This window comes from Gouania willdenowi, chromosome 3 (genome assembly GCF_900634775.1).
Source record: "Gouania willdenowi chromosome 3, fGouWil2.1, whole genome shotgun sequence".
Taxonomy (NCBI): Eukaryota; Metazoa; Chordata; class Actinopteri; order Blenniiformes; family Gobiesocidae; genus Gouania; species Gouania willdenowi.
This window is the reverse complement of record NC_041046.1, coordinates 14,751,773-14,774,639: the sequence shown is the minus strand read 5'-3', so window position 1 is coordinate 14,774,639 and position 22,867 is coordinate 14,751,773. Positions and strand designations below refer to the sequence as shown.

At 36.6% G+C, this 22,867-nt stretch overlaps 1 protein-coding gene across 1 annotated transcript in view; it reads left to right on the top strand.

The window, feature by feature from the left end:
• The window catches only part of tox3 (TOX high mobility group box family member 3), a 55,173-nt gene that overhangs the window by 16,619 nt on the left and 15,687 nt on the right, over positions 1-22,867 (top strand). Inside the window, exon 2 of the mRNA XM_028443303.1 lies at positions 15,221-15,286. Within this exon, the coding sequence (XP_028299104.1) occupies positions 15,221-15,286 (66 nt within the window). The remainder of the gene's footprint in view (positions 1-15,220; positions 15,287-22,867) is intronic.

The window sequence follows — 22,867 nt, the reverse complement described above, 5'->3', positions numbered from 1 at the left end:
ATGTGCTTTTGGGTGGTGGTTAGCAGGGCCAATTGTAGGCAGACATATACAGTATGAGGGGGCAGTCAGAAATGTTAAAGGGCCATCATATGTACACATATTTCCCCTGTGATTATAGTAACAGTGTTTTCTTCATTGAATTGGGTTGTTAGCTATGTGTCCAACTCCAACCTAGAGAAGTGGATTGCACTTAGTCAGGCCTCTACCTTCAGACTTGTCCAACCTGGGTGTCACACCTGAAGACTAAGCTCCTGCTGGTATAGCTCTTAAGGTCAATGAGGCACGCAAACCCCCTGACCACACTTAGGTGGCAATTCCTCAAGGGGGGAAACTGAAAAAAATAAATAAATATAAAATATATTATCATTCATTCAGATTTTATCAACCAACAAAATAACATATATCTTAACTTACTGGATGGCTTAATTCTCAAATAAATGTTAACCTAACGTAAGACTTCACACACTGATCAATATTTACAAAATGGAAAGGTAGATTTATGAATAATAATTAAACAAAAATATCAAACTAATTTATAAAACACAACAAATATAAAACAGAACATTTTGTTTTTTTTCTTTTAAAAAAAAATTTAAAAAAAATTGGTTTGTCTTTTTTGTTAGCAACCGAACAGTTCAAAAATGTCCTTTCTCTCCACTCCACAAGAGCACTACACTTTTTAAAAGCTCTGAAAAATGGATGCATTACACAGCATTAACTTTCCCTGTGTGAGCTCCAGGAAGCTGGAGTGGAAAATCATTAAGCTGGCTTTGTAAAAACCGCTGTGATTAAATGAAATATAGCAATGGTGACTGAGAAAATGCATCTGCTTCTTTAAAGTCTTATACTAACTGTGATTGGATGTACACTGAGGGCTGGGGGGAGATGCGTCTATGTGCACTCACAGTAGCGTGACAGAGAGATGAGAGGAACTATATCTATATCGTATTCGTGTCCCCTTTTCTGCAGATTTTTCCGCTACTTCTATAATTTTGATGTGAGTGGGCAATACATTTATTTGAGAGGGCGCTACCCCCTCTTGTCCCTGCATAGAGCTGGCCTCAGTGGTTAGCATTGCTGTCTCACAGATGGGGCTGGTCAAAAAAGTGATTAATCCATTTGGAGAATTGATTTTCCTTTGAATGGAACATCAATTCATGAATTTCGTAAATCGATCACTTTATATTTATTTTCTACTGTGTGTAATAGAGCTGTGTAAAGAAAGTCGATTTAATCGATCTTGAATCGATTTCATTGAAATTTTCGAAAATCGATTAGTTGGTGCAGAAATTATTTTTTTATTTTTAGTCTTGCGTTTGCTTCGTCGACTACTGCGCCTGTGCAACGTGAGAGTGCGTTCAGAGCCGCCCCAACGTAAGTCAGAAGTTTGTAACCATTTTATTAAACTCCATTCAATACTGAATCGAAATTGAATCGTGATTAATGGATTCAAAACCTTATTAATAGGATTGAATTCAGGAAATTGGTTATGATACCCATTGTGTAATGCAATAAACACATGAATATTTGTAATGCTTAACCAAGTTCGAGTTACTTTCTACTATTTGCAGCATTAGATCTAATAGAATCTCTTTCATATTTAAGGACAATAGGTACTGTGACTGATATATTTTTAACCATAATGTCTTCCATTCCCAAAGTCCTTAATAACGGATTTTACAACCAGAAAAGCTACATGGTGAATAGAAAAAAAGCATTTAGAGTACTAAGAGAAGCTTTTATTAGGGTTTACTCCAGTCACAGTCATGCTCTTAGCCATCTGAATAGAAACATTAGTATTGTTTGTTATTAGTACCTTTATACAAAAAAGGAAAAGCCTGTTTATTCCTGACCCATTTTGCTTGCATTACCTTTTGTCTGTGACCCCCGGTCAGAACACTCTCAATGCTCTGTAAGTATGGTAAAAGAATGGCAGCCAGCAGAGAGTAAGGCTTTGGTTAAAACCAACACCTGTCGATAGCATGTTGTTGTGGAGATGTATCAAAGCTGCTGGAGGGTAAACAGCTTTGAGACACAACTTAACAGTGAAAGCAAGACAACCTCACGTTGGCTCCTCAAGAGCTTGGGAGTCCACGCAACACAAGCAATTGTGAGAAAGCTGCAGCGGGTTTCTGAGGCCCTCTCCATTGCCTAAGCTCCTTTGTGGCTGTGGGCCAATAGCTTTGCACCCTGCCAGATCAAAGATGGAACCCTATTTAGCTCATGTTTTCTTTTAGGATTTGCTCTCTGGAGTGGGCAACAGCACAGACACAACAGTTAGGATACGCACAAAAAGAGATGTTGGATGTTGACCTGCGTGGTATTGAGACTGCTGAGCTTCAACTATTGGTCCTTTATGTCCAACACTGGGACCATCTTTGTTTTGGCAGCATTTAAAAAGCTTTAGGCCTCATTAAAAAGAAGTCGCTATGGTGAACTTCGGTTTTCTTTGGCTTCATTGTGTCACATGGTTGTGTTGTATTTTGTTATGTGAGTATATTGGGATGTTGCTATATTTGATTCTTAATTAAATGTTCTCAAACTGGATTAGCTGCATTTCATAATGAGTCCTTTTTAAAAAAGTTTTTCTTCTCTCCGGCGCTGATACTGGCTTTTTAATTATAACTTTGTTTTGTGACTTATTATGACTTATTGTTGTATTTGAAGCTATATAAATAAAGTTGGTATGAATTGAATATTTTGTTCAGGCAGTGAGGGCACAGCTATGATTCAGAGCTAAAAAGCTCAGCAACTGTTGCATCAATTGTGAAGAGAATTTAAAAATCAATCAAAGACGTAAACCTTCTACGGTTTAAATTGTTTTTCTGTTTTCTTTTTGGTGCATTTTTTGACCGCAGACAACCACTAACATTCATGAATAATGTTGGGGACCGGGTATCAATAACAGGTGTAAAAGGCAAGGCTAAATAAAGTCTTCTTTTGGTGTGATGTGCAAAACAATCTTGCTCACACATTGATAACATGTGCTTACTTTGTCTACACACTAAAATTTTCCTGACAGTAGATATTGCTGTGATTGTCCTCAACAGTTAAAATGCATAGAATAATCCTAAAATAACAAGTAAATGAGGCTCTGTCATTCAACAATTTCAAGATTTAACCGAGGTTTAACAAAAGTGCAATAGCAACTTCACAGTAAGTAGCTTAAATTATCTGATTAAGAAATCAGATAACTACACATTTTATAACACGTACGAGTGTGTTCAAAGAAAAAAACAATCAGGAATTGAAAAATGGTAAGGCTTTTTGTTCTTTCTGAACCAATCCACAAACTGATAAGGTAAACTCAAATGAAACCATTTCCTGGGATCAAGTTTGTTTCACCCTGTTTTGTTTGTGTCTCAAAGTTTTCTCCTCAGTGCACCATGTCTGCACTGACGAGATATCCATCTCTGAGGAACGTGGTCAATGCACAAACCATCCTGGCTTTTTTAAAAATTTTTATTATTGTTGTCTTTTAACTTTGCTGTTTTAAATGGAAGCTAAAAAAAAATAATACTCAGTTGTTTTATTGTTGAACAGTCTTAGTTACATAATAATAACTTGTGCTTTAACATTTCCAGAGGTGACAAGTAACGTGACTGTACTTAGTTTTTTCTGGTATCTGTACTTTACTTGAGTATTAATTTTTTGGGCAATTTTTTTGCTTTGACTCTTTGTTTTTAAAAAAAACATCTGTACTTTCTACTCCTTACATTTTAAAAATGAGCTCGTTACTTTTAAGACCTTCGAAGGTGACGCCTTTTCTTGACACATTTTATTTAAAATTGTATTCATTATGAGTGTTCAAAAGTAAGAGATTTAACTTGTGTCCATGTACAGTTTTCTATAAGTTCTTAAAAAATAAAATATATGGAATTTGTAAGGTTAAAAACCCGGTCTTATTATTGAAGGGACATTTGTTTCAATTTTAAAACTCAAGTGAGGAGCAACTTACAGTAAACACTTTTACTTTTTTCTATTCAAGTATCTATACTATACTTTTACCACCTCTGATTAGGGCTGGGCGATATGGACCAAAACTCATATCTCTATTTGTTCTCAAAATGGCGATATACGATATACATCTCGATATTTTTAACTTGAAGTCTGATCAGGAAGACAATACTGGGTTAAATGTGCTCATGAAAAATGCCATGCAGGCACATTTATGAACAAACAGCTGCACAATATGTGCCATTTTAGTCTTTTTCTCCTCTAAGGGACAGCACGTGTGAGTGAGTTCTGTAGTGTGGCTTGTTTAAAGGAAGGTCTGGGTTAGAACACACTCAGTGGTGCATCTAACTGTGTTTTTAATGCTGTTCTAAGAAGTAACGTAAGCAGCAACTCCTGAAATTAATATATTAATATAAAATAAGCTACAGAATAATATATATATAATATAGAAATATGCCAAAATTGTAAAGATGCAGTTTGACTACTCTATATGAATAATATTAAATACTTGTACGATGTGTTTTGTACTGTGATTGTATAGATAAAAACAAGTTTAAAAAAAAATATATGATTTATCTCGATATAGGCAATATTGTCTTTCTCGATATCGCCAAAATATAAAACTTGATATATCTTGAATCACAATGTATTGCCCAGCCCTACCTCTGAACATTTCTAAAAAAAACATTCACCTTCAGGTACATGTGTATAAAGGAGAACAAGAGTGAAACTATTTCTGAACCGTGACATTATCCCCCGTTCAGATCAACATTAAACTCTGGATGCTTAAAATGAGCTTCCTCTAAATGTGACCGTATGTAGCTGAGAACTAACAGAGTTAATAGTGGGAGACAGTGCAGGGCTGGGGGAGTAATGATTTTGGCTTTATTCTGAATCTCAGATCGATTGGGCCTGGAGATCAGAGCACAGCTTGCCAACCTAAACCGTGCAGACATGCTGTACTGGGAGTTGCTTAACAAATGGACTACTTCACATACTCGCTCGTATGTGTGCCAGTATATACTACTGTATAGTATAGTATATTCTACTGTATATACAGGTATGTCAGCTCAGCATCAGTGTTGTCCTGCTGGGTGTGAATAGAGCTTGTGATGACCACTGAGTGTTTATCAGGAGATAACTTTCCTAGAGGCTGCACACCACCAGGGTTGGGGTCAGTTATAATTGTATTTGTGTAGTTGATAATTTATTGCAATTATGGCGTAATTTAAAAATATGTTGCTGTCATAACCATAATTGATTTGTAATAGAATTACAAAGTCAATTATCTAAATTCAAATTGCCATAAAAATTCTATAAAAGTGGTCATTCATGATTTAACGCAAAACTGGGAAACCATGTTACAGTTCTATGGACAGTTATAGTTCTACACATATGTAGTCAACAATTAATAAAATGTGTTTATCATATCAAGCTTTCTTTAAAAAAATTGAAATTGAAGGATATACTGACACAAAAAAAACTCAGACGACCACACCAAAAATATTAAAACCTATATTTTCATTGATTAGGAAGCCTAACAAGGTAACCAATAGATTGGAAAGAAATTAGATGATAGATATTTGTTTTTAGTGTATTTTACAGCTGATTTAGGACCTGTTATCATAATGCTAACAGAAAGCTAACACAAGAGGAAGGTGTAGAAATTGAGAACGTAAATGTAATTGACTTTCTGAGGATAAAAAAAAAAAAATTGTAATTTAATTGTAATTGGAAAAAATGCTGGTCACTGTAATTGTAAATGAATTGTAATTGAACATGAGTAATTTAAAAAGTAATTGTAACTGAAAAATGTAATGGAGCTCAACCCCACACACCACAGCCTGACCAGGAAAGCAGGAGAGGAAAAGTGATGGTGATATTTTCAATCCCTCATTACTGGCTCAATAAGAAGGATCTAATTTGGCAGTGAGCCCAGTTTGGGAGGAAATTGCATAAAATAATAGAGAGCAAATGACTGCTGGTTTCTTTGGATCAGTGGTTAAGTTTTAACTGGAGTGTTTTCACTGTCTTTTATGGTGACTGCTGGAGAATATATTAGCTCTGGCGTCATGTTCCAGAGAATACATGCTTTGCTATGATTATTGAGCTCAGAACCAACTGTAAAATCACTTGTCAGCAGTTGATTTGTTACTGGAAAAGCTCTGGGAGCTTGATTAAATTAGTTTTGTGTGTAGTTGTTTTTAAGGTGCAAGGGAGCAAGAATGTGTCTAATTTAGTTACATGTTGACAGATGGTACACATATTGTTCTTTAAAAAGCAAACACATTTCTTCTAAAGGTGAAGTGAAACTCTTGATTAAAAAGCTATTTTTATTTGTTGTTTTTGTTTTTTTTTTTTTTACTTTAAATGAAATATCTCTCTTTTGCCACGCTGTTTAGTTGTCATTTAATCACCACTAACAAAGCAGTACTTGATGCTGCGATAACAACCGATGGAGTGTTGCAGGTTTCTCCATTTGTATGCATGCAGGGGCAGCAGCTGTGTGCTATCAGAGGCTCTTCAGCTGTGAATTCTGTGGATCCTGGTTATGTATACTGATAGGATCTGTGTGGCTACTCCATCATATTGGGGGTGAGATGGGGTCGTGTCGGTGCAATATTGTGTTTGCCCCGAGGTTGAAATTATTTTGTTTGCTATAATAGCTGTAAAACACCTTATTTCCCACTAGACATTCTTTCATACAAATAAATCTGCACTGGGATTTAAAAGGTGGAAGGCAAAAAAATGAATAAAACATTAAAAAAAAAAAAAAAAGAATCATAGCTATTTTCCAAATATAAAGGTTTTATAAATTGTGATTACCTTGTGTCTGGTAATAATTTAGTTTCCACTTTTTGTGGATGTTAGAAAAAAAAATGCCTGGAAACTTCATTTTCAAACCTTTCACTGCAAGGTCGCCCTGTTATTCTGTGTGCCTGCAGTCATCCAGTCAGTGGAGTCTTTTCATTGCCAGGATCAGGGACTATGTAAGCTCTTAATTCTCTCCTGTTATACAGTTAAACAAGAAATGTGCTGGTGTTGCAAGAGGAGAACTCAAAACACACAGTGCCCAGCTTTTGCTGTGCCATGTAGCTGTGTCTGGTTTATATTGAGGCTCATATTACAGTGCAACTTAAGCCCTGAGTTCTTCCTGTTAATAGGAGCATTCAGCCCCAACACATTTTTCTCTTGGGTTTGCGTTACAGATCTTTGTCAAAATGTAGAAAGATCACTTTTATTTTGCAAAGTATAATTGGACTTTGAACGTGTTTCTATTGGACCCTGTTTTGGACAGGAGCCTCGTAACTAGGCTTTACACCGATCTGATCGGCTATATCGGATTGATATTTTGCATTTAATGCAATTTATGTGATCGGCTGCAATGTCTGAATTCGCAGATCCGATCAATGCAAGGTTCTCACCAGGAATTTTTCACAGCATAGGGGGATCGCGTGGAAAATTTTAAGTTTTAATCTTTGTTTCAGCCTTACTTTAAAGCTAAAAGTTGTTGAATTGGTGAAGGTGATGATGAATGTAGTTAAAGTTACTCATGCTTGGTATAGGTCCTCCATTAATAAATACTCACACACTGTGTAGAGACAAGAATTAACATTTTATTCACTGATTCCAAGATGCACTTTTCAAATTTAAATGAGGTAATATGTGGGACCTGCAGTGATATTGGAACACACACACAAGCGCAGAGGACGCACGCACGCACGCACGCACGCGCGCACACACACACACACACACACACACACACACACACACACACACACATTAGAGCTTTAATCGGGTTTGAAAAAGAAGACCCGGCCTGAGAGAACAGGATGAAGCCGATGTCTCTTTAAACCCGTACACGTTTCAACTCCATGGTATTTACATCTGTGTGTGCATGTGGAATGATCTGTTGCGAGTTATAAACATGAAGTGCAGCTTCATGTGCACTGTCTTGTTGAAGCTACACAGTTTATATTGGACGCTGCACACAGGCAGCATCGAGGACAGCTAAGTGGCTGCAGGGGCCCTCAGGTGAAGACGATAGCACCAGAGAAAATTGCCTGTATTTAATATGAACTGATTTATGTGTTTCTGGATAATTCAGATTAAAGAGAGTTAAAACAACCCGTGCACATTTGAAAGTGGCTTTTGTGTCCAAGTGTGCAACAGTTATTACGATGGTACCGCTTAAAAGAGGAAAAACAAGAGAAAACCCTCCTACGTTGCTGAAAACTGAACGTAGGGGGAGCCATCGCTCCGTAGGGGAGAAAAATGACAATGTCGGGGACCCCTGCGCTCAACAGCACTGGCGAGAACCTGGATCAATTACATCATTGTCGTGATTAAACATTCTGTAGATGCTCCCATTGCATTGTTTTAACGTCTCATTTACACCAAAGAGTTGTTTGCGTTATGTGACATGGCTTTATCTCACTCACATTAGTGCACAAAGGTGAAAACTATGAACAAACGGAATAAAATGTCTCTCAGTTGGAGCGAAGTGGCTGAACGCCGGACTTCTTCCCCATTCTACTGGCTCTGAAAGCGGGGGCAGCGTCTGCTGTTAGTCTGTGTGTTTGTATGTGTGCGTGCTTGTTTTGTTTATTCAGCCCGAGCATGTTAAAAGTAAGAGTCCTAGAGCAGAGCAACACGCTCCCGTTTACTTTTGCTTTCATACCGGAGACTTCTGTCCATTTCAGGGTGATGGTGGACACATAAGCGTGCGTGTGTGTATGACCTCTGCTGTGCACCTGTGAATATGCACTACATGCAGTACAGCAAGTACATGCAGGTTTTGCGATGCCACAGTCAGGAAATATGTCTTTGCTCCTAATGCTAATGCTGATGAAGGCTTCATGTAGTTCCAGTGTGGTCTGCCACCACAGCTTCATCTCCAACTCGTTTGTAGTCGACACAGCTGCTGTTCAGGGACTAAATTAAATGGTTTAGTTTACATTTACACCTGGAAGTGCTCAGTCTGCATCACATTTTAAAAAGCGGAGCCATGACGCTCTTGTGCGTGCAATGTTGTGTTCAGGTCCTACATGGAAATAGCCAACTCTTTATATTCATTTATTTGATAGGAACACGTCTGAACAATCAACATGTACCACACTACAACATTTATAGCCAAGGTTAATTTGCAATTTCCACTCCCTCACAGTCACAAGGATTTAGGTCCTGAAACATGGTACCATTTGATTTTCCGTGAATCTGTGTCAGGTAGTACCGAAGGAATTTGGTTGTTTCCCAAAAAAAACTAAAAAACAACCTCAATTCATATGATCAGATATATGATCGTTTTTTTAAACCCTCTGATCGGTGATCGGCCCAAAAATCCTGATCGTGTAAAGCCTCCTCATAACTCCCATGAAATCTCATCCCGTGAGACTTCACTGCAGAAAGACGGACACTCAGAACCTCCTTATAACACTCTGTATTCCTTTGTTGTTTCACGTCTAATGTGGCAGTAATTTTCAAGTGTAATGCTTAGAAATATCATGTACCATGTCATGTTTACGCTCAGAAAGCAGTGGTCATGTGACCAGGTATCTCGCGTCATGTGACCAGGTACGTCACGTTCTATGACGTGTATTTGCTGAAAAAGTGTTTCCATAACATTTTTGCGACACATTTCAATATTGAAACGTCTAAAATACCTTCTCATGAAAGTCTGAAAACATTTTAGCGATATTCAGGTGTTTCCATTTCCAGTTTTGCACATTTCCGAGCGTAATGGAAACTCAGCTAATTTCGCTTAAAATCAGATGGTACACATAACATCTTTAAAAAAAAATTTGTATTTGTAGATAATAGTTAAGATGCTCAACAACACATTTTCACACATATTGTTGGATCCTCACATCATTTAAGTCATAAAAAGGCTTCTCTCTATTCAAGCCTGCCTTTTCAAAACAAGGCATCACCAGTTATGTCCTCCAACTCGTCACATCATTTTAATTACAGGGACTTCATTGTCTTTGCTGACCCATTTCAGCCTGCTCCCCAATCGTCAGCTGAGTGCTTTCTCCAATCACGTCTAATTTCATCTGGCATTTGACTGTCCATCTCCTTACAAACCTCCAACTCCCCCCACGACCACCACCATCACCCTGTTACTGTACCAGGAATGAATTGGGAATAACAATAACCTCCACTCGCTGCTATGGTTATCCACCGAGGCCTCCAGCCCTGACATGGTGCAGCTTTTAATGGTGAAGATTGATACCAGTGGCAGTAGCATTTCTGGGGATGTTAGTCACAGTTCTCAGAGGACATTTGGAAACTGCTCTTAAAAGGGCCCCAGAAATTCAATAAAATATGAATCTGAGTAACAAAAGCCCAGGGACATGTTCACAGCTGTAATTGGCCTTTGGGCTTAAGTTGATTGCATTTTTTTCCTCCAACGAAGGTGAAGTGATTCTGATTAGTGGAGGTAGTCATGGCTCTCAGTGGGACATAGGTTTTATTAACACATCACACACCAAATTACATACATGCTTGCCAAGTGGTTTTCTGCATAATAAAGTGATTAATGCCATGGATAATATCCAGCTATCACACTGATTAGGAGATTTTAAAAGAAAAGTTCTTCTTTTGTGATGAAGAGGAAAATTAAACCCAGGAAACAATCAGCTAATATCAACTCATTTCCAGTCACAAGTTCACTTCCCATTTCCTCATTCCTGTCATTGTAGGCAAACAAATAATATGCTTTAAAGAGTGATATTGTGTTTACAAAAAATATTCAAGCCCATCAAAATTTAAAAAATGCAAAATCCTTGGCTCCTAATAATTGCATGATCTGCATATTTTGTGAAATTATTGTTGTATTCAAAATAATCATGTGCTCCAAACTATTTAGATTTTTTTTAAATTGATTGTTGATTAAAAAAAACTATGTAACATCTTTTCTTTTCTTGTAACTACAAATTCAAGCAATTACAGTATATAAAAAAAGATTATGAACATGTACTATTAATTTATATACACTAACAATTTAATCAATATATAAAATCTTCATAAAGGCAAGACGAAGGCCCATTTTTTTGCAATTAAATATGCTTTTCATGATTAAAAAGTGCAAAAGAAAACATTTACCAGGGTGAAAATCAATAAGACCATTTCAAATCACCAGTAAAAACATTAAATCAACAATAATGTGATTGAAAATCTCACTCTGTCATACACAGTAGAGACAAATAGTGCTTTTAACTTGGATGCTGACTTCATCTCTGCTGGCAGTTTGTTCCATTAAAGGAAAACAGAGAAATATACTTTATGCACACCAGAGTGACTGATGGCATAATGTGGAAAATAGAGGGTTTTAATTTTATCCTGAATTAAAGTGATGGTTTAAAGAAGGTTTACAGTTTAGAGCAATTGTCAGTCATTTCTTTAAAAACCCATTTCATTGAGAAGGACTGAAGAAAGAGACACGGCTCTATCGTCGCCCACAATCAGAACAATGTTCCTGGCACCTGAATAGAGAGGGATATCTCTCAGACTTCAATTATTACCTAAAAGAAGAAGGGGGACACAATAATCCTTCTTAGATAAGCCCCAGCATAAGGTTAATTACCAGCCAAGTGGTTGACGTAACCCAGCCATGGCAACTCTCACAGTCACACACAGCTCAAAAGTGGTATTACTCACTGTAGTCTGTGTGTGTTTTGTTGTAACCACTTGTGCAAACATGTAAACCCACGTTACTAAAGTCAGATATGGTTTAACATGGGTGTCAAGACTATGGCCCACAGGCCAAATACGGTCCACCGTCCATTGTTAAAGCTGCAGCATGTAGAATCCTCTCTCCGCTCCGTTATGAAAACAAAACCAAAACTTAGCCTCCCTTACTGGTATATTTTGTAAATGCTCTTAGCGACTTTTTTTCTCATTAGAGACTAGTGACAAATGTGGGATGGTAATCTTGTGTTATTGGTGAGTTTTCTGGTGTTTTGGAGACTCTGACATGAATGCACGTATCACTTTAGTTATACTGGCCCCGTCAGCTGGCCCCGCCAGAGAGCTTACACAGGCGGCTGTGATAGGCTGCTGCTCAGAGCAGATTGACAACCATCACTCCGCATCCAGACTGGTAAATTAATTTACCTCAAATATGCTCCACTTAGGTTTCTGCACAATTTATCCCATCTGTTATTACATACACATACACATCCGCCACAGTCACAGGGATCCGTGAGGACGCAAAGCGATCCGTTTCTCTAGAGTACGTTTGTGCCTTTTTTCTGTTGCCTCTCCACATCGGTCTGCCTTTTTCCTTTTGATTTGCTGTGCAGTTTTACTACCGATGGTACGTGAAAAAGCTTGACTTCAGTCAAGCAGCCAATAGTAACGATCAAAACAGCTCATGGATCACACGTGTTTGTTGAAAGATCTCTGATTGGCTGACATCCAGCGTCACTCTCCTGGATTTATAAACTTCATTTACAGAGCCAGGAGAAGGACAATACATTCAATGTCCACTCAAAACACTTTGGATTACAATATGCCTAAATATGATTATGATTTTTTTACTAAATGATGCCAAAAAAAACTAAAAAAAAAACTTACATACTGCAGCTTTAATTGACCCATGTAGAAGTATTGCCCCAAACATAAAATGCATGTTACTGCACTTTTTGGTTTTAACATTAGGTGGAGCTGCCACAACAAAGGCAGGTTATACATCAAACAAAGGTGATCAAAGAAGAACGTTGAATCCAGTAGCAGTGGGCATGAACTCAGGAGGAATACAGAAGAACAGAGTCAGAGAACCAAGAAAGTCTCTTTCAACTAAACAAAGTGTAGTGTGACAAAACAACTTTGAAGAGTTACTACTGCACATTGTGTTGACTCACAGCGTTAAAAGGTTAAACAAACATGCGACAGAGTCAATAGTGGACTGGTTCCGCCATCATTGTGCACACAGACGCTCCTGAATGTGTCGTTTACACGCCAAGGCTACAAATTGTACACAATTACATATTTTCACCATTGATTGCAGTATTTATAGTTACAATTAGTTATTCAAATTGTTTCCTAAATACTGTGATTTTCCAAAAATATAATTTTCTTAAGGCCCACAGTCAGTGAACACTTAAAATTTCCTCTTTTTGCTTCCTCCCATCTGTATCGATCAAAAAGCAGTCAATGTAATTAAAAAAAAATGAAACTAAAGTACCAAAATAATAGATCCATATTTTTACCTGGCCATTTAAGATCAGACAAAATAATTAAGAAAGATTTCAATATCTTTTACATGTATTTTTATATAGCATTTCCCTAATGATTATTATTTGGTCTTATTTGCATATAAATGCATGTATTTCTACTTATTAAACTGGATATTTTACATTTTGCTTATTGACCAGCCCCTTCAGTGATATATTTTACAAAAGCATCCAAAGATGGAAATAAATTTAAATTCAAGACTTATGTGATTTGACGTATATTCATACTGTGAAATGAAATAATGTTGATGATGTAGATGTAAATAACTGTAAATGTGCTACAATAAGGGCCACAGACCAAAAGTGTACAGTTTATCAGTAGGTTTTGATTGAGTTTTAAGCATTTTGTTCCATTATAGTTTTGTTTTCATTAGTTGACCAAAAAATCAATGTATTTTGATATAGGTTTGTTAACGTGTTTAAAAAAAAGTCATAGACTAGTTATTGTCTCTTTAAAAAAAAATGCACTCGACAAAAAACAATGCCAACAACCTTTAGTCGACTCGACATTGACTGGGAAAACTAAAACACAAACGCTTTGGCCCAGTCAACACTTGATCATGGGAGTAAATTACTCTCAAAACAGAAGCTTTGACCTCATCAGAGGCTAATATTTGATTATTTGTATAATTGATAGCTTAATAACAACAACTGTATTTGGCCTCGTGTTGAATAAAGAGTTTGCTCAGTCCAGGTTGAGTGGAACAGCTTCAGGTGAGATGGCACCGGACCCTCAGACAGTTCAAAGCACCTGTTTCAACAACTGCTAGCAGGGGCTTGTGCCACCCTCCCCTCATTTCTCACTGATGCGTAACACTGTTAACATAGCTGCTGACACCCCACTCCCTCTCCAGGGCATGGACTAATTAATGGATAGCATTCACAGTTGATTAGCAGCAGTTCTTTCGGTAATTACATTGGCCGACTAACCACTGAGAAGAAAAGGAGAAAGGAGAAACCCCTCAAAGGTCTGGAAAATATATGAATCTACTTCTCATTTTATTGTGATCTTAAGTCGTATGGCTGTTTATTTTCCTGCCTGTCACCCCACATCTCATCCAGTTTGTCTCCACTCGTGGCTTTATAAATAAAACACACAAAAGACCCATGTTAGTGGAACATAGGTAGAGTGTTCTCAGTAGAACCTTGTGTTTTTTCTTTTTTTTTAGTGAGCCCTCCTTGCTCACACAGAGGTGCATTGTGCTCCTGGGCCCAGCTGCTGGCTTATAATTCTTCATTCTATGTCCCATTGTTCCTACCTGTCAGTGTGCTTGTGTTTCTGAAGAAAGGAAGCGGCTGCCATTTTGCCAGTAGGCAATATGTGGGTTAGGAGGGGTGGGGGTGTTTTTTTGGGGGGGTGGGGGGGATGTTGTGAAAACACGTTAGTTTAGTTTTTTCTAAAGTACTGGGTTTTTAATAGCTTATCATTTGCCTTAAACACAACAGGCTTTTACAGTGTGGCACCCCCGCAGTTTAATTTTGTTGATTTTGTTGAATTCAGTTAAAAATCCTATTAACATGGGAGCAGTAGAGTCAGAACTCCCTGCTTTAGGGATGCCATAAAAAGAGAAGACAAAAAATGGTTGAATTTATTGTTGCATATAAAAAACAAATCACTCCATCTAACCAAAAAATACATTCCCCTCTTTATAGAAAGATCCTGACCCCTGTTTATTTCCCTTCAGTATCGTTCCTCTCCCATAGGCTATTTGAAGTTAATAACCTGCTACTGAATGTTGATGCTTGGCTTTGTGATGCAAACATATCCTTAATTGCCATCCCACAAGAGCTGAAAAGCCGGTGCACATTCTCATTACCTCGGTTTGAATTGGCCACTCTCTCACGTGCCCCTCGTCATGTCACAATAATGGCGGAGTGGCACAATGGAAAAACAAGGTTAACCTGGGTGTGCACACAGAGCCCAGTGCAAAGGTCACATGGAGTGATAGGTGTGAATATATACTGGTATGTTATCTGAAAATATGTGGGCTAATTTATTCATTGATTGGTTTTTGCTTTTTTTGCAGTACCAGAATAACAACAACTACATGAACATGGCTGAAGCGAATGGTGCCCTGCTGGCTGCTGGCGATGTGAGTACACTTTATTTTATTTTATTTATTTCCATTTCCACACACAAGAGAAAGTCAAAGGAAATGCACAAACTACTACCAACCCACTTAGCACTGTGAGAAAACACATCTTTCAAGATAACAAGCATTAAAGCTAGAATTAGACTTCACATTAGTTGTGCCAAACTTTAGATAAAATATGAAGCTTCTTATCAACATCACCTCAAAAAAAAGGTCTTCACTAGCTGCGTTTACATTGCACAACATCTAAATAGCGCAATAAAAACTGGTGAATGGAAATTAAAAAAAAAAAAAAAACTCAAATATTGCAAGAAAAGTTTCTACGTTTTTATGAGGAAGTATTTCAGACATTTCGATATTGAAATGTTGTAAAAGAACTATGGAAACATTTTTTTCCGCAAATACACGACACAGGACTTGATGTACTTGGTCACATGATGACCATTTCTCTCCAAGTAAACACTTTACTTTCGTCTAAGCACTGTTTGTTCTCATGTATAAACCAGTTTGTGTCCAAACGACTGTATGTGTTTTAATGTTGTAAGTGATAAGCACTTAAAACCACCTGAAATAAAAAGATTATTCCTTATGTATCTATTAAAACTTTAACTTGTTTTTAAAATAACATCCTGCTAGTAGATTTTATTTTGCATTAACAAGTTACATGCTACTTCATAAAATATAGTAAGTTTAAATAATTCCATATTGACACACAACAATAGGTATCCTGTGATTTGTAGCTGGATTCATTTGTGTACAGAAAACATAACATTTTAATGGTAAACTATTCTGAATTCATTATTATTTGTACTGCAATAATTCATGGAGGTCTTCGCATACCTCAATAACAAAACAGATTTTATTTTTTTTCTATTTTTTATTATTTTTTTGCCATCCTAGGTTGACATTAAATGTAGTGAAAACTTTGTGAATCTTAAAAAAAATACATGTTTTATTTATTTTTTATTTGCATATTACCATATATGTCACAATTAAATGTAAATTGTCCTTTAAAAGGAATCTAATTAGGTAGTATTATTAAGTGACCAGTCTTATTTTCTATTATCTTAGTACCTAATTTATGGATGGATTACTAATAGAATACTCTGTTACTGAAATATGAGTGCTTTAGCCCTAATTTAATTAATTAACCTAAAATGTGATTAAAACATTAACAAAAGTCAAAGTCTGAGTCCAGATATGATGTCATAAAAAATGTCATGAAATACTGATAGCTATAAGCTATTATAATATAAAAAAGTTTATATTTAAGGTTTATACTTTTTTTTTACAGAAAACACATTGGTTTATTTGTCTGTGTACAAACTCATTATTGGAGTATATTTTACATTGTTTGAATTGTGAGAAATTATATTGTGACATTGTAAAATCAGACAAATTAAGTCATTCAAACATAATGTTTGTTTATGATTTTGTAGCTGGATTAATTTGTTGGTAAAATATATATAATCTAAGTTGTATCTAATTAGTGCTCATGCCTTGCCTTAAGATAATTCTATTGTATTCCTTTATTTAATTAATAATTATATATTTGATGCTGTTATATTTCCTGTTTGTTTTGGAGCTGCTGCAACATCTCCATTGGGGGATCAATAAAGTTTTATCTTACTTTTATCTTATCAACCATTTTTTTTTTTTTGTCAGTGATGTTTCTCATTGTATCTGTGCTTATGCTGCACTATTCCCGTCTGGGATTAAAGGCTAATATTTGTGTCATCAATTATCTAAAGTTAAGTGATTGAAGTTAGAAGTGTGATATAAACAACTAAACAACTTGTTTTTTCATTGTTATTTTTTATGGACATTTGAAATGACCTAGGATAACTGCTACTGTAATATCTGATTAAAAGAACATTGTTTTGTTATTTCTAAAAGGGGTATAATCCCACTTCTGTGATGTACAGGCGTTTGCTAAATGTATCCAGTTTATTCCCCCTCCACCCACTTGAGCTGCCCTATCATTAGAGACAAGTGGTCCCAAAATACCCATCATTCTCTGGTTCAAATGGTCCAATCTTACCCAGAGATTGATCTGGCTTCAAAACCCACAGCAAAAGCACCATTCCAAAGCTCCAAAATACTGAAATGGATGTATTTAATGGTATCATTTTCACTGGTGTCCCCCTCAGCAGCAGGGATGCCACTGTGACCTTTCAGCTCATGTGACTCGGCACGTGAACGTGTGCCTTCAAAAGTGGCCCGCTTTTTAAAACCAATGAGTCTGATGGAGAGACGGTTACATTTTCCTGATTGGGCTAATCGCACTGTATTAAGGAGTACGTACATATAACATAACCCAAGCTGGGAGGTGTGGGGCTGTGGCTGTGGGGAGGGGAGCGCGCATAGGGTGGTGGATGTCTCTATTTGCATATCATCAAAAGGAACAACTGTTTCCAGTTTTGTGGCCCAGATGGTATTGTGTTCAGAAGAAATGAAAGAGAGAACAAGTCATAAACAAAGATTTGTGGTTATGCTGGATTGTTTGCTGCAACGTGAGCCTAAGATTAAAGGGAAATTTAGTGTAAGTTGTTGGTTTTTTACATGAGCCTGTTATTGTAATCTATGTCATGTCTGTGGCTTCTATTCAATGTTTAGACCGGGGGTGTCAAATGTTTTTGGCTGAAGTACCCCTTTTTCTAATTTCTGGATCCAAGTCCCCCCTTTGTCTGATTACAGTATTTTGCTTAGAAAACGATTTAAAAACAATTATAGATCATAATGATGGAATTAATTAGTGATAACACACGTTTTAAAGAATGTGGAAAGAAACAGTATTTAGTGCAGTAGTTCCCAACCTTTTTTGAATTGTATCAAGAATTTCTGGCGACCCTAAAGACATTTTTTACTAGTATTAGTTTTCGATCATGCTTGAGCTATATATACAGTATATATATATATATATATATATATATATATTTATTTTAATATATTTTAAACTACATTTTAGTTGAACTAGGTTTATATTTCACAAAGTGGAACTATGTACATAAACACAGATTATGTTTTTTTTTTTTTTAAAGAATAATAATTTTAAAAAAACTAACATTTACAAAAATCTTTTTTAATTTTTCAGAAATTTCCGGCAACCCGACATGGGGTCCTGACCCCAAGGTTGAAAAACACTGATTTAGTGGCTCCTGAATAGATTTACTTCTATATTTTTCATCATTTCTGATCATCTCACACCTGGGGTGGACCAGGACTGACACTTTATTTGTTAATTTTCTACTCTCTCTCTCTCAAGTACCCCCCGTAGTGCCATCGCGTACCCCATTTGAGAAACACTGATGTAGGTAATATAGAAGCATGCCTTTTGGTGAGCATGGACAGCAAATATAAATGACTGAGGGAATATATTACAGTATGTAAAAAGACACTCTCTACTTCCTTTTATTAAGATGCACGCCCACTAGTTGGTGTAATGTTACCAAGGATTAGTGGTTAAACATGGATTCCCAAAGTCGTCTGATGTCACCATGTTTTCATATCATTTGTGTTACCACCTCAATTGCTTTTTAAGCCAAACAAAAGCCCTCTTCCATGTTGTTACTATTTGTTTACACACTGCATACTGTGTGTTTAAGCAGCACGCCGTATGGCAGAATGCTTGTGGTCTGAAATAGCAGACTTGTTCTGTCGTTGTTGTTTGGATGCCTAGTGTATCATTTACCTTATGCACTTAGAAGAATGATATAAGATGACCTTGGTCTGACTGGTTGGGCGTGCAGGCTAACAGAGAAAGCTTGACTGCTTCCTTCAGGGAAAAGGATACTGTACACCGAGGTTGTTTTCCACTCAGACGTATCATTTTACCCTCCTGATCAAATTAGTGTTGTGTAATGAACTATAAATATGTAGAAATGGACTACAAATGATCCAAATTTGAAATAATACTCATTAGGGGTGCCATGGTTGATGTTGCCATTTGAGCAGCTGCACTTTGCCTGTCTAGATATTTGAAACTAGATCTTCAATCTAGCCTCCATTGATTCTGAACCTATTATGCTCAGTAATTGCATGCTGCTGCCTTTAACAAGTCCTGGTTATTGCATCTGTGAATTGCATTACTTGGTTTATTGAATGACTGGGACTATTGCCTCAAAAGCTTTTTCTTGCTCTGGATATTGAAAAAGCACTAAGACATCATAAGAATAAAGCACATATGGAAGGAGTTCACTGATTCATACCCTAGTTGCCGCTCTCCGTGTTTCCATTGATGTAAACATAGTGGCAAAAAGGTTTATTATGATGTATTTATACAAGTAAAATTGGGTCTTGTATAATCTTTATGAACCAAATGTTGTATCACAAGGATTTGTGATAACTGCACTAGAGACCTGATATAATCTTGTTCCTACCAGCAGGAATAAAAGGTTCTTCACTGTGAGAGATACTGTATTTAATGCCTTTAGAGGAGCAATCCTATTCATTCGTTAGCCTTTATTTAGTCAGGAGGACCACATTGAGATTAATCATCTCTTTTAAAAGTGTGTCCTGGCAATCTTACTGCCACTGATTATTTGTTTCATTCAGTAATCTCATTTAGTCTTGATTTCAGAAACTAACATTTACAAATATTAGTATTTTTAATTGAGTAATTGTATTATAGAACACTTGGAATAAAGTGTTCTGGTATCTTGAGCTCTCCTTATTAGATTGGCACAATTAAAGAAAAACATGCACTTTCCGTTTTAGACGGTTCCTTTTAAACTGGTGTGAAGTTTAAAAGTCTCATTTATTTTAGGACATCACATTATACATATGTATATAATATATATATATATATATGTATATAATATATATATATATAAACTCTGGCACCAGCTGTAGATAAAGTAATCTATACTGTATAAAAAAAAGTCTATTTATCACAACACAATTGACCTGTAGCACCAGCAAAGCTCTCAACTGAAATCAGAGCTGTGCAGCCAGTGAGGAAGTCATTATACGATTATCACATGTAGGGCTGAGTAATATGAGCAAAGTGTTATCATCATGGAACATTTTACAATAGCCATTAACGATACACTTCCCACTAAGCCATTTAGTGTACGGAGAAATGGGAAGAAAACACATGCTCAACTTTTTTAAGCCAAAGTTGTTTTTCTAAAAAAAGGTTTTTTCAAAGAACAGATAACTCTCTCTCTCTTTTTTTAAGATAGAATACTATATATGATGCATACAATTATGTGAAATTATACACTTAGTTTTAACATAGGTGTTACTGACCAAACAGCTTGACATTCATGCAAGTAATCTATTGCATTTTTAATTGAATATACTGTTTAATATATTATAGAATTGTGGTAATAGTGGCTTAAATTTTAATGTATTAAACCAGCATAAAAAAGTTCCTGCTAGATAATGTGTTCACTTCATACATAACACATACTGTACATTGAGTCAAATGTTCACGTAACAAGTGTCAGTGCTTTTGAACAAGTCATTTGTTTCGTACACTATCTGACAACTCCTGAAAATCAGAAGTGGGCATTGCCTATACCTGCTCATGATACCCACTCCTCATATTGGTAAACACTGTGGGATCCAATGGAGCACATCCCTGCTGTTGATCAGCCCCTATCATGTACAAGTCTGCACATCACCAGGCCAGCATCTGGCTCAGAATTTGGCTCGACTGAGCCTTTCAGAACAATTTAAATGGATAATCCGACTGCTGATGCAAAGAAAGTGGATTGTGTATCTATTAATCTGGGATCAAAGACCCCTGAGCTTCTCCTGGTGCAGAATTAGACTGGCTTTATGTGAAATGACACCAGACAGTGTACAACACTGTAGCTCACAGCGAGCACCAGGAAAATCTGGCACCTCTTCCCCCGAGGAGTGGGATTGTTCTACACAGTCAACTGACATCTTTTATACACCCCCACCACCTCTCATGAGACACTTACTCTGTGTCCCTCCAATGGCCCTGACGTAGATGTTAATTTGTATCATCATTAACATGATGGCTGAGACACACAAGCACAATCGTTGATAGTGATCTCACTGTATGTACCACTACCTCTCCTCCTGATTATCTCTCTTTTCCTCCCTCTGCTCTCCATTATAACACTGTTTAGCAGGCACTAAACACCCACATTCCTGTCCTCCATCTATATTTCACTCAAAGGTCAAAGTCAAGCTTGTACTGCTCTTGTACAAGAGGGGAGCTGACCTCAGAGAACCTCTCTTTTTTTGACATTGTTTTAACCCTAGAGGTTAGCTCAGTAACTCAGGCTGTGGCGCACCACAAAGAAAGCGCCGCACGTCAACCCAACAGCACAATACATATACATAGTAAACAGTAAACGGCAGCATGAAGTACAAATAGTTTCTTACTGTACTGAAGTAGTTTTTCTGGTATCTGTACTTTACTTGAGTATTTGACTTTTGACTTTTTACCTTACCTTTTTGAACAAATATCTGTACTTTCTACTCTTTACGTTTTAAAAATGTGCAAACCAACATGGCGGATGCCGTGCGTTCTTTGCAACCGAAGAATCATGAGATTCTGGCATTCAAGAACTCTAAACATTTTATTTACAAATTTGACCTATAATGTATATGTATAATATATATATGGAATTTGCTGGTTTAAAAACCATGTCTTATTATTGAAAGGAAACTTGTTTCACTTTTTACTTTTTTACTTATATACATTTAGTAGCATGTAAGGGTGCAACTTCAATACTTTTACTTTTACCAGAGTCAATTTTATTCAACTATGTGTACTTTTACTTGAGTACTGAAGACTCGTACTTTTGCCACCTCTGATAGCTACTAACAGAATGCTAGCAATAGAACAATCAGTGTATTTTTTTAAATGAAATTATTACTTTTTGTCCGGAGGTTTTGTCTTTCCAATAAAGCAAATTAAAAATTCCTCTACAACATGTCACCATGGTAACATTAGCCTTCCACAAACAAAGATAACATATTCTGATTAATTTCACAATGTAGAGATTTTACTTGTCATGACAGCAATGGGGGAATGGTAATGATTATGATCATAATCATGATGTAATAATGTGAAATATGCATCACATCGCCTTACACTTTGAAACAAATACAACTATCATTACTAAAATGAACTGCCACCATTAACTAGCTCACTGCTACTTACATCATAACACTGGAGGTTGTGCAGACATTGAACATCTACGATGGGAATGTTTTTGTTTTGGGTTTTTTTCATATCTTTTTAATTCACTCAATAACAAGACGTTTATTAAAAAGTGGATGAAATTATAATGTGACAGCAAAGGATTGAAAGCAGGTAGTTCTCCGTAAATGTGCCAGTGATTTATTTTGCACTCAGCTCATTGAACAACTCATGGCTGTGATGACCTCACCTTTCACTGTCCATTTTAAAAAAGAGAGCTGATTTTCAGGTTCTGAAACAAGTACAGAAAAATGAACCAGTGACTGGAGAGCAGCAACCTCTACTACTGGAAGTGATCAGGTCTCATCTCATCGATAGTTGCTCTGAGCAGCAAATGCATAAGTTTGTGTGTGCTAAAGCAAGCCTGTGGAACATGGTTGTGCTCATATCTAGGT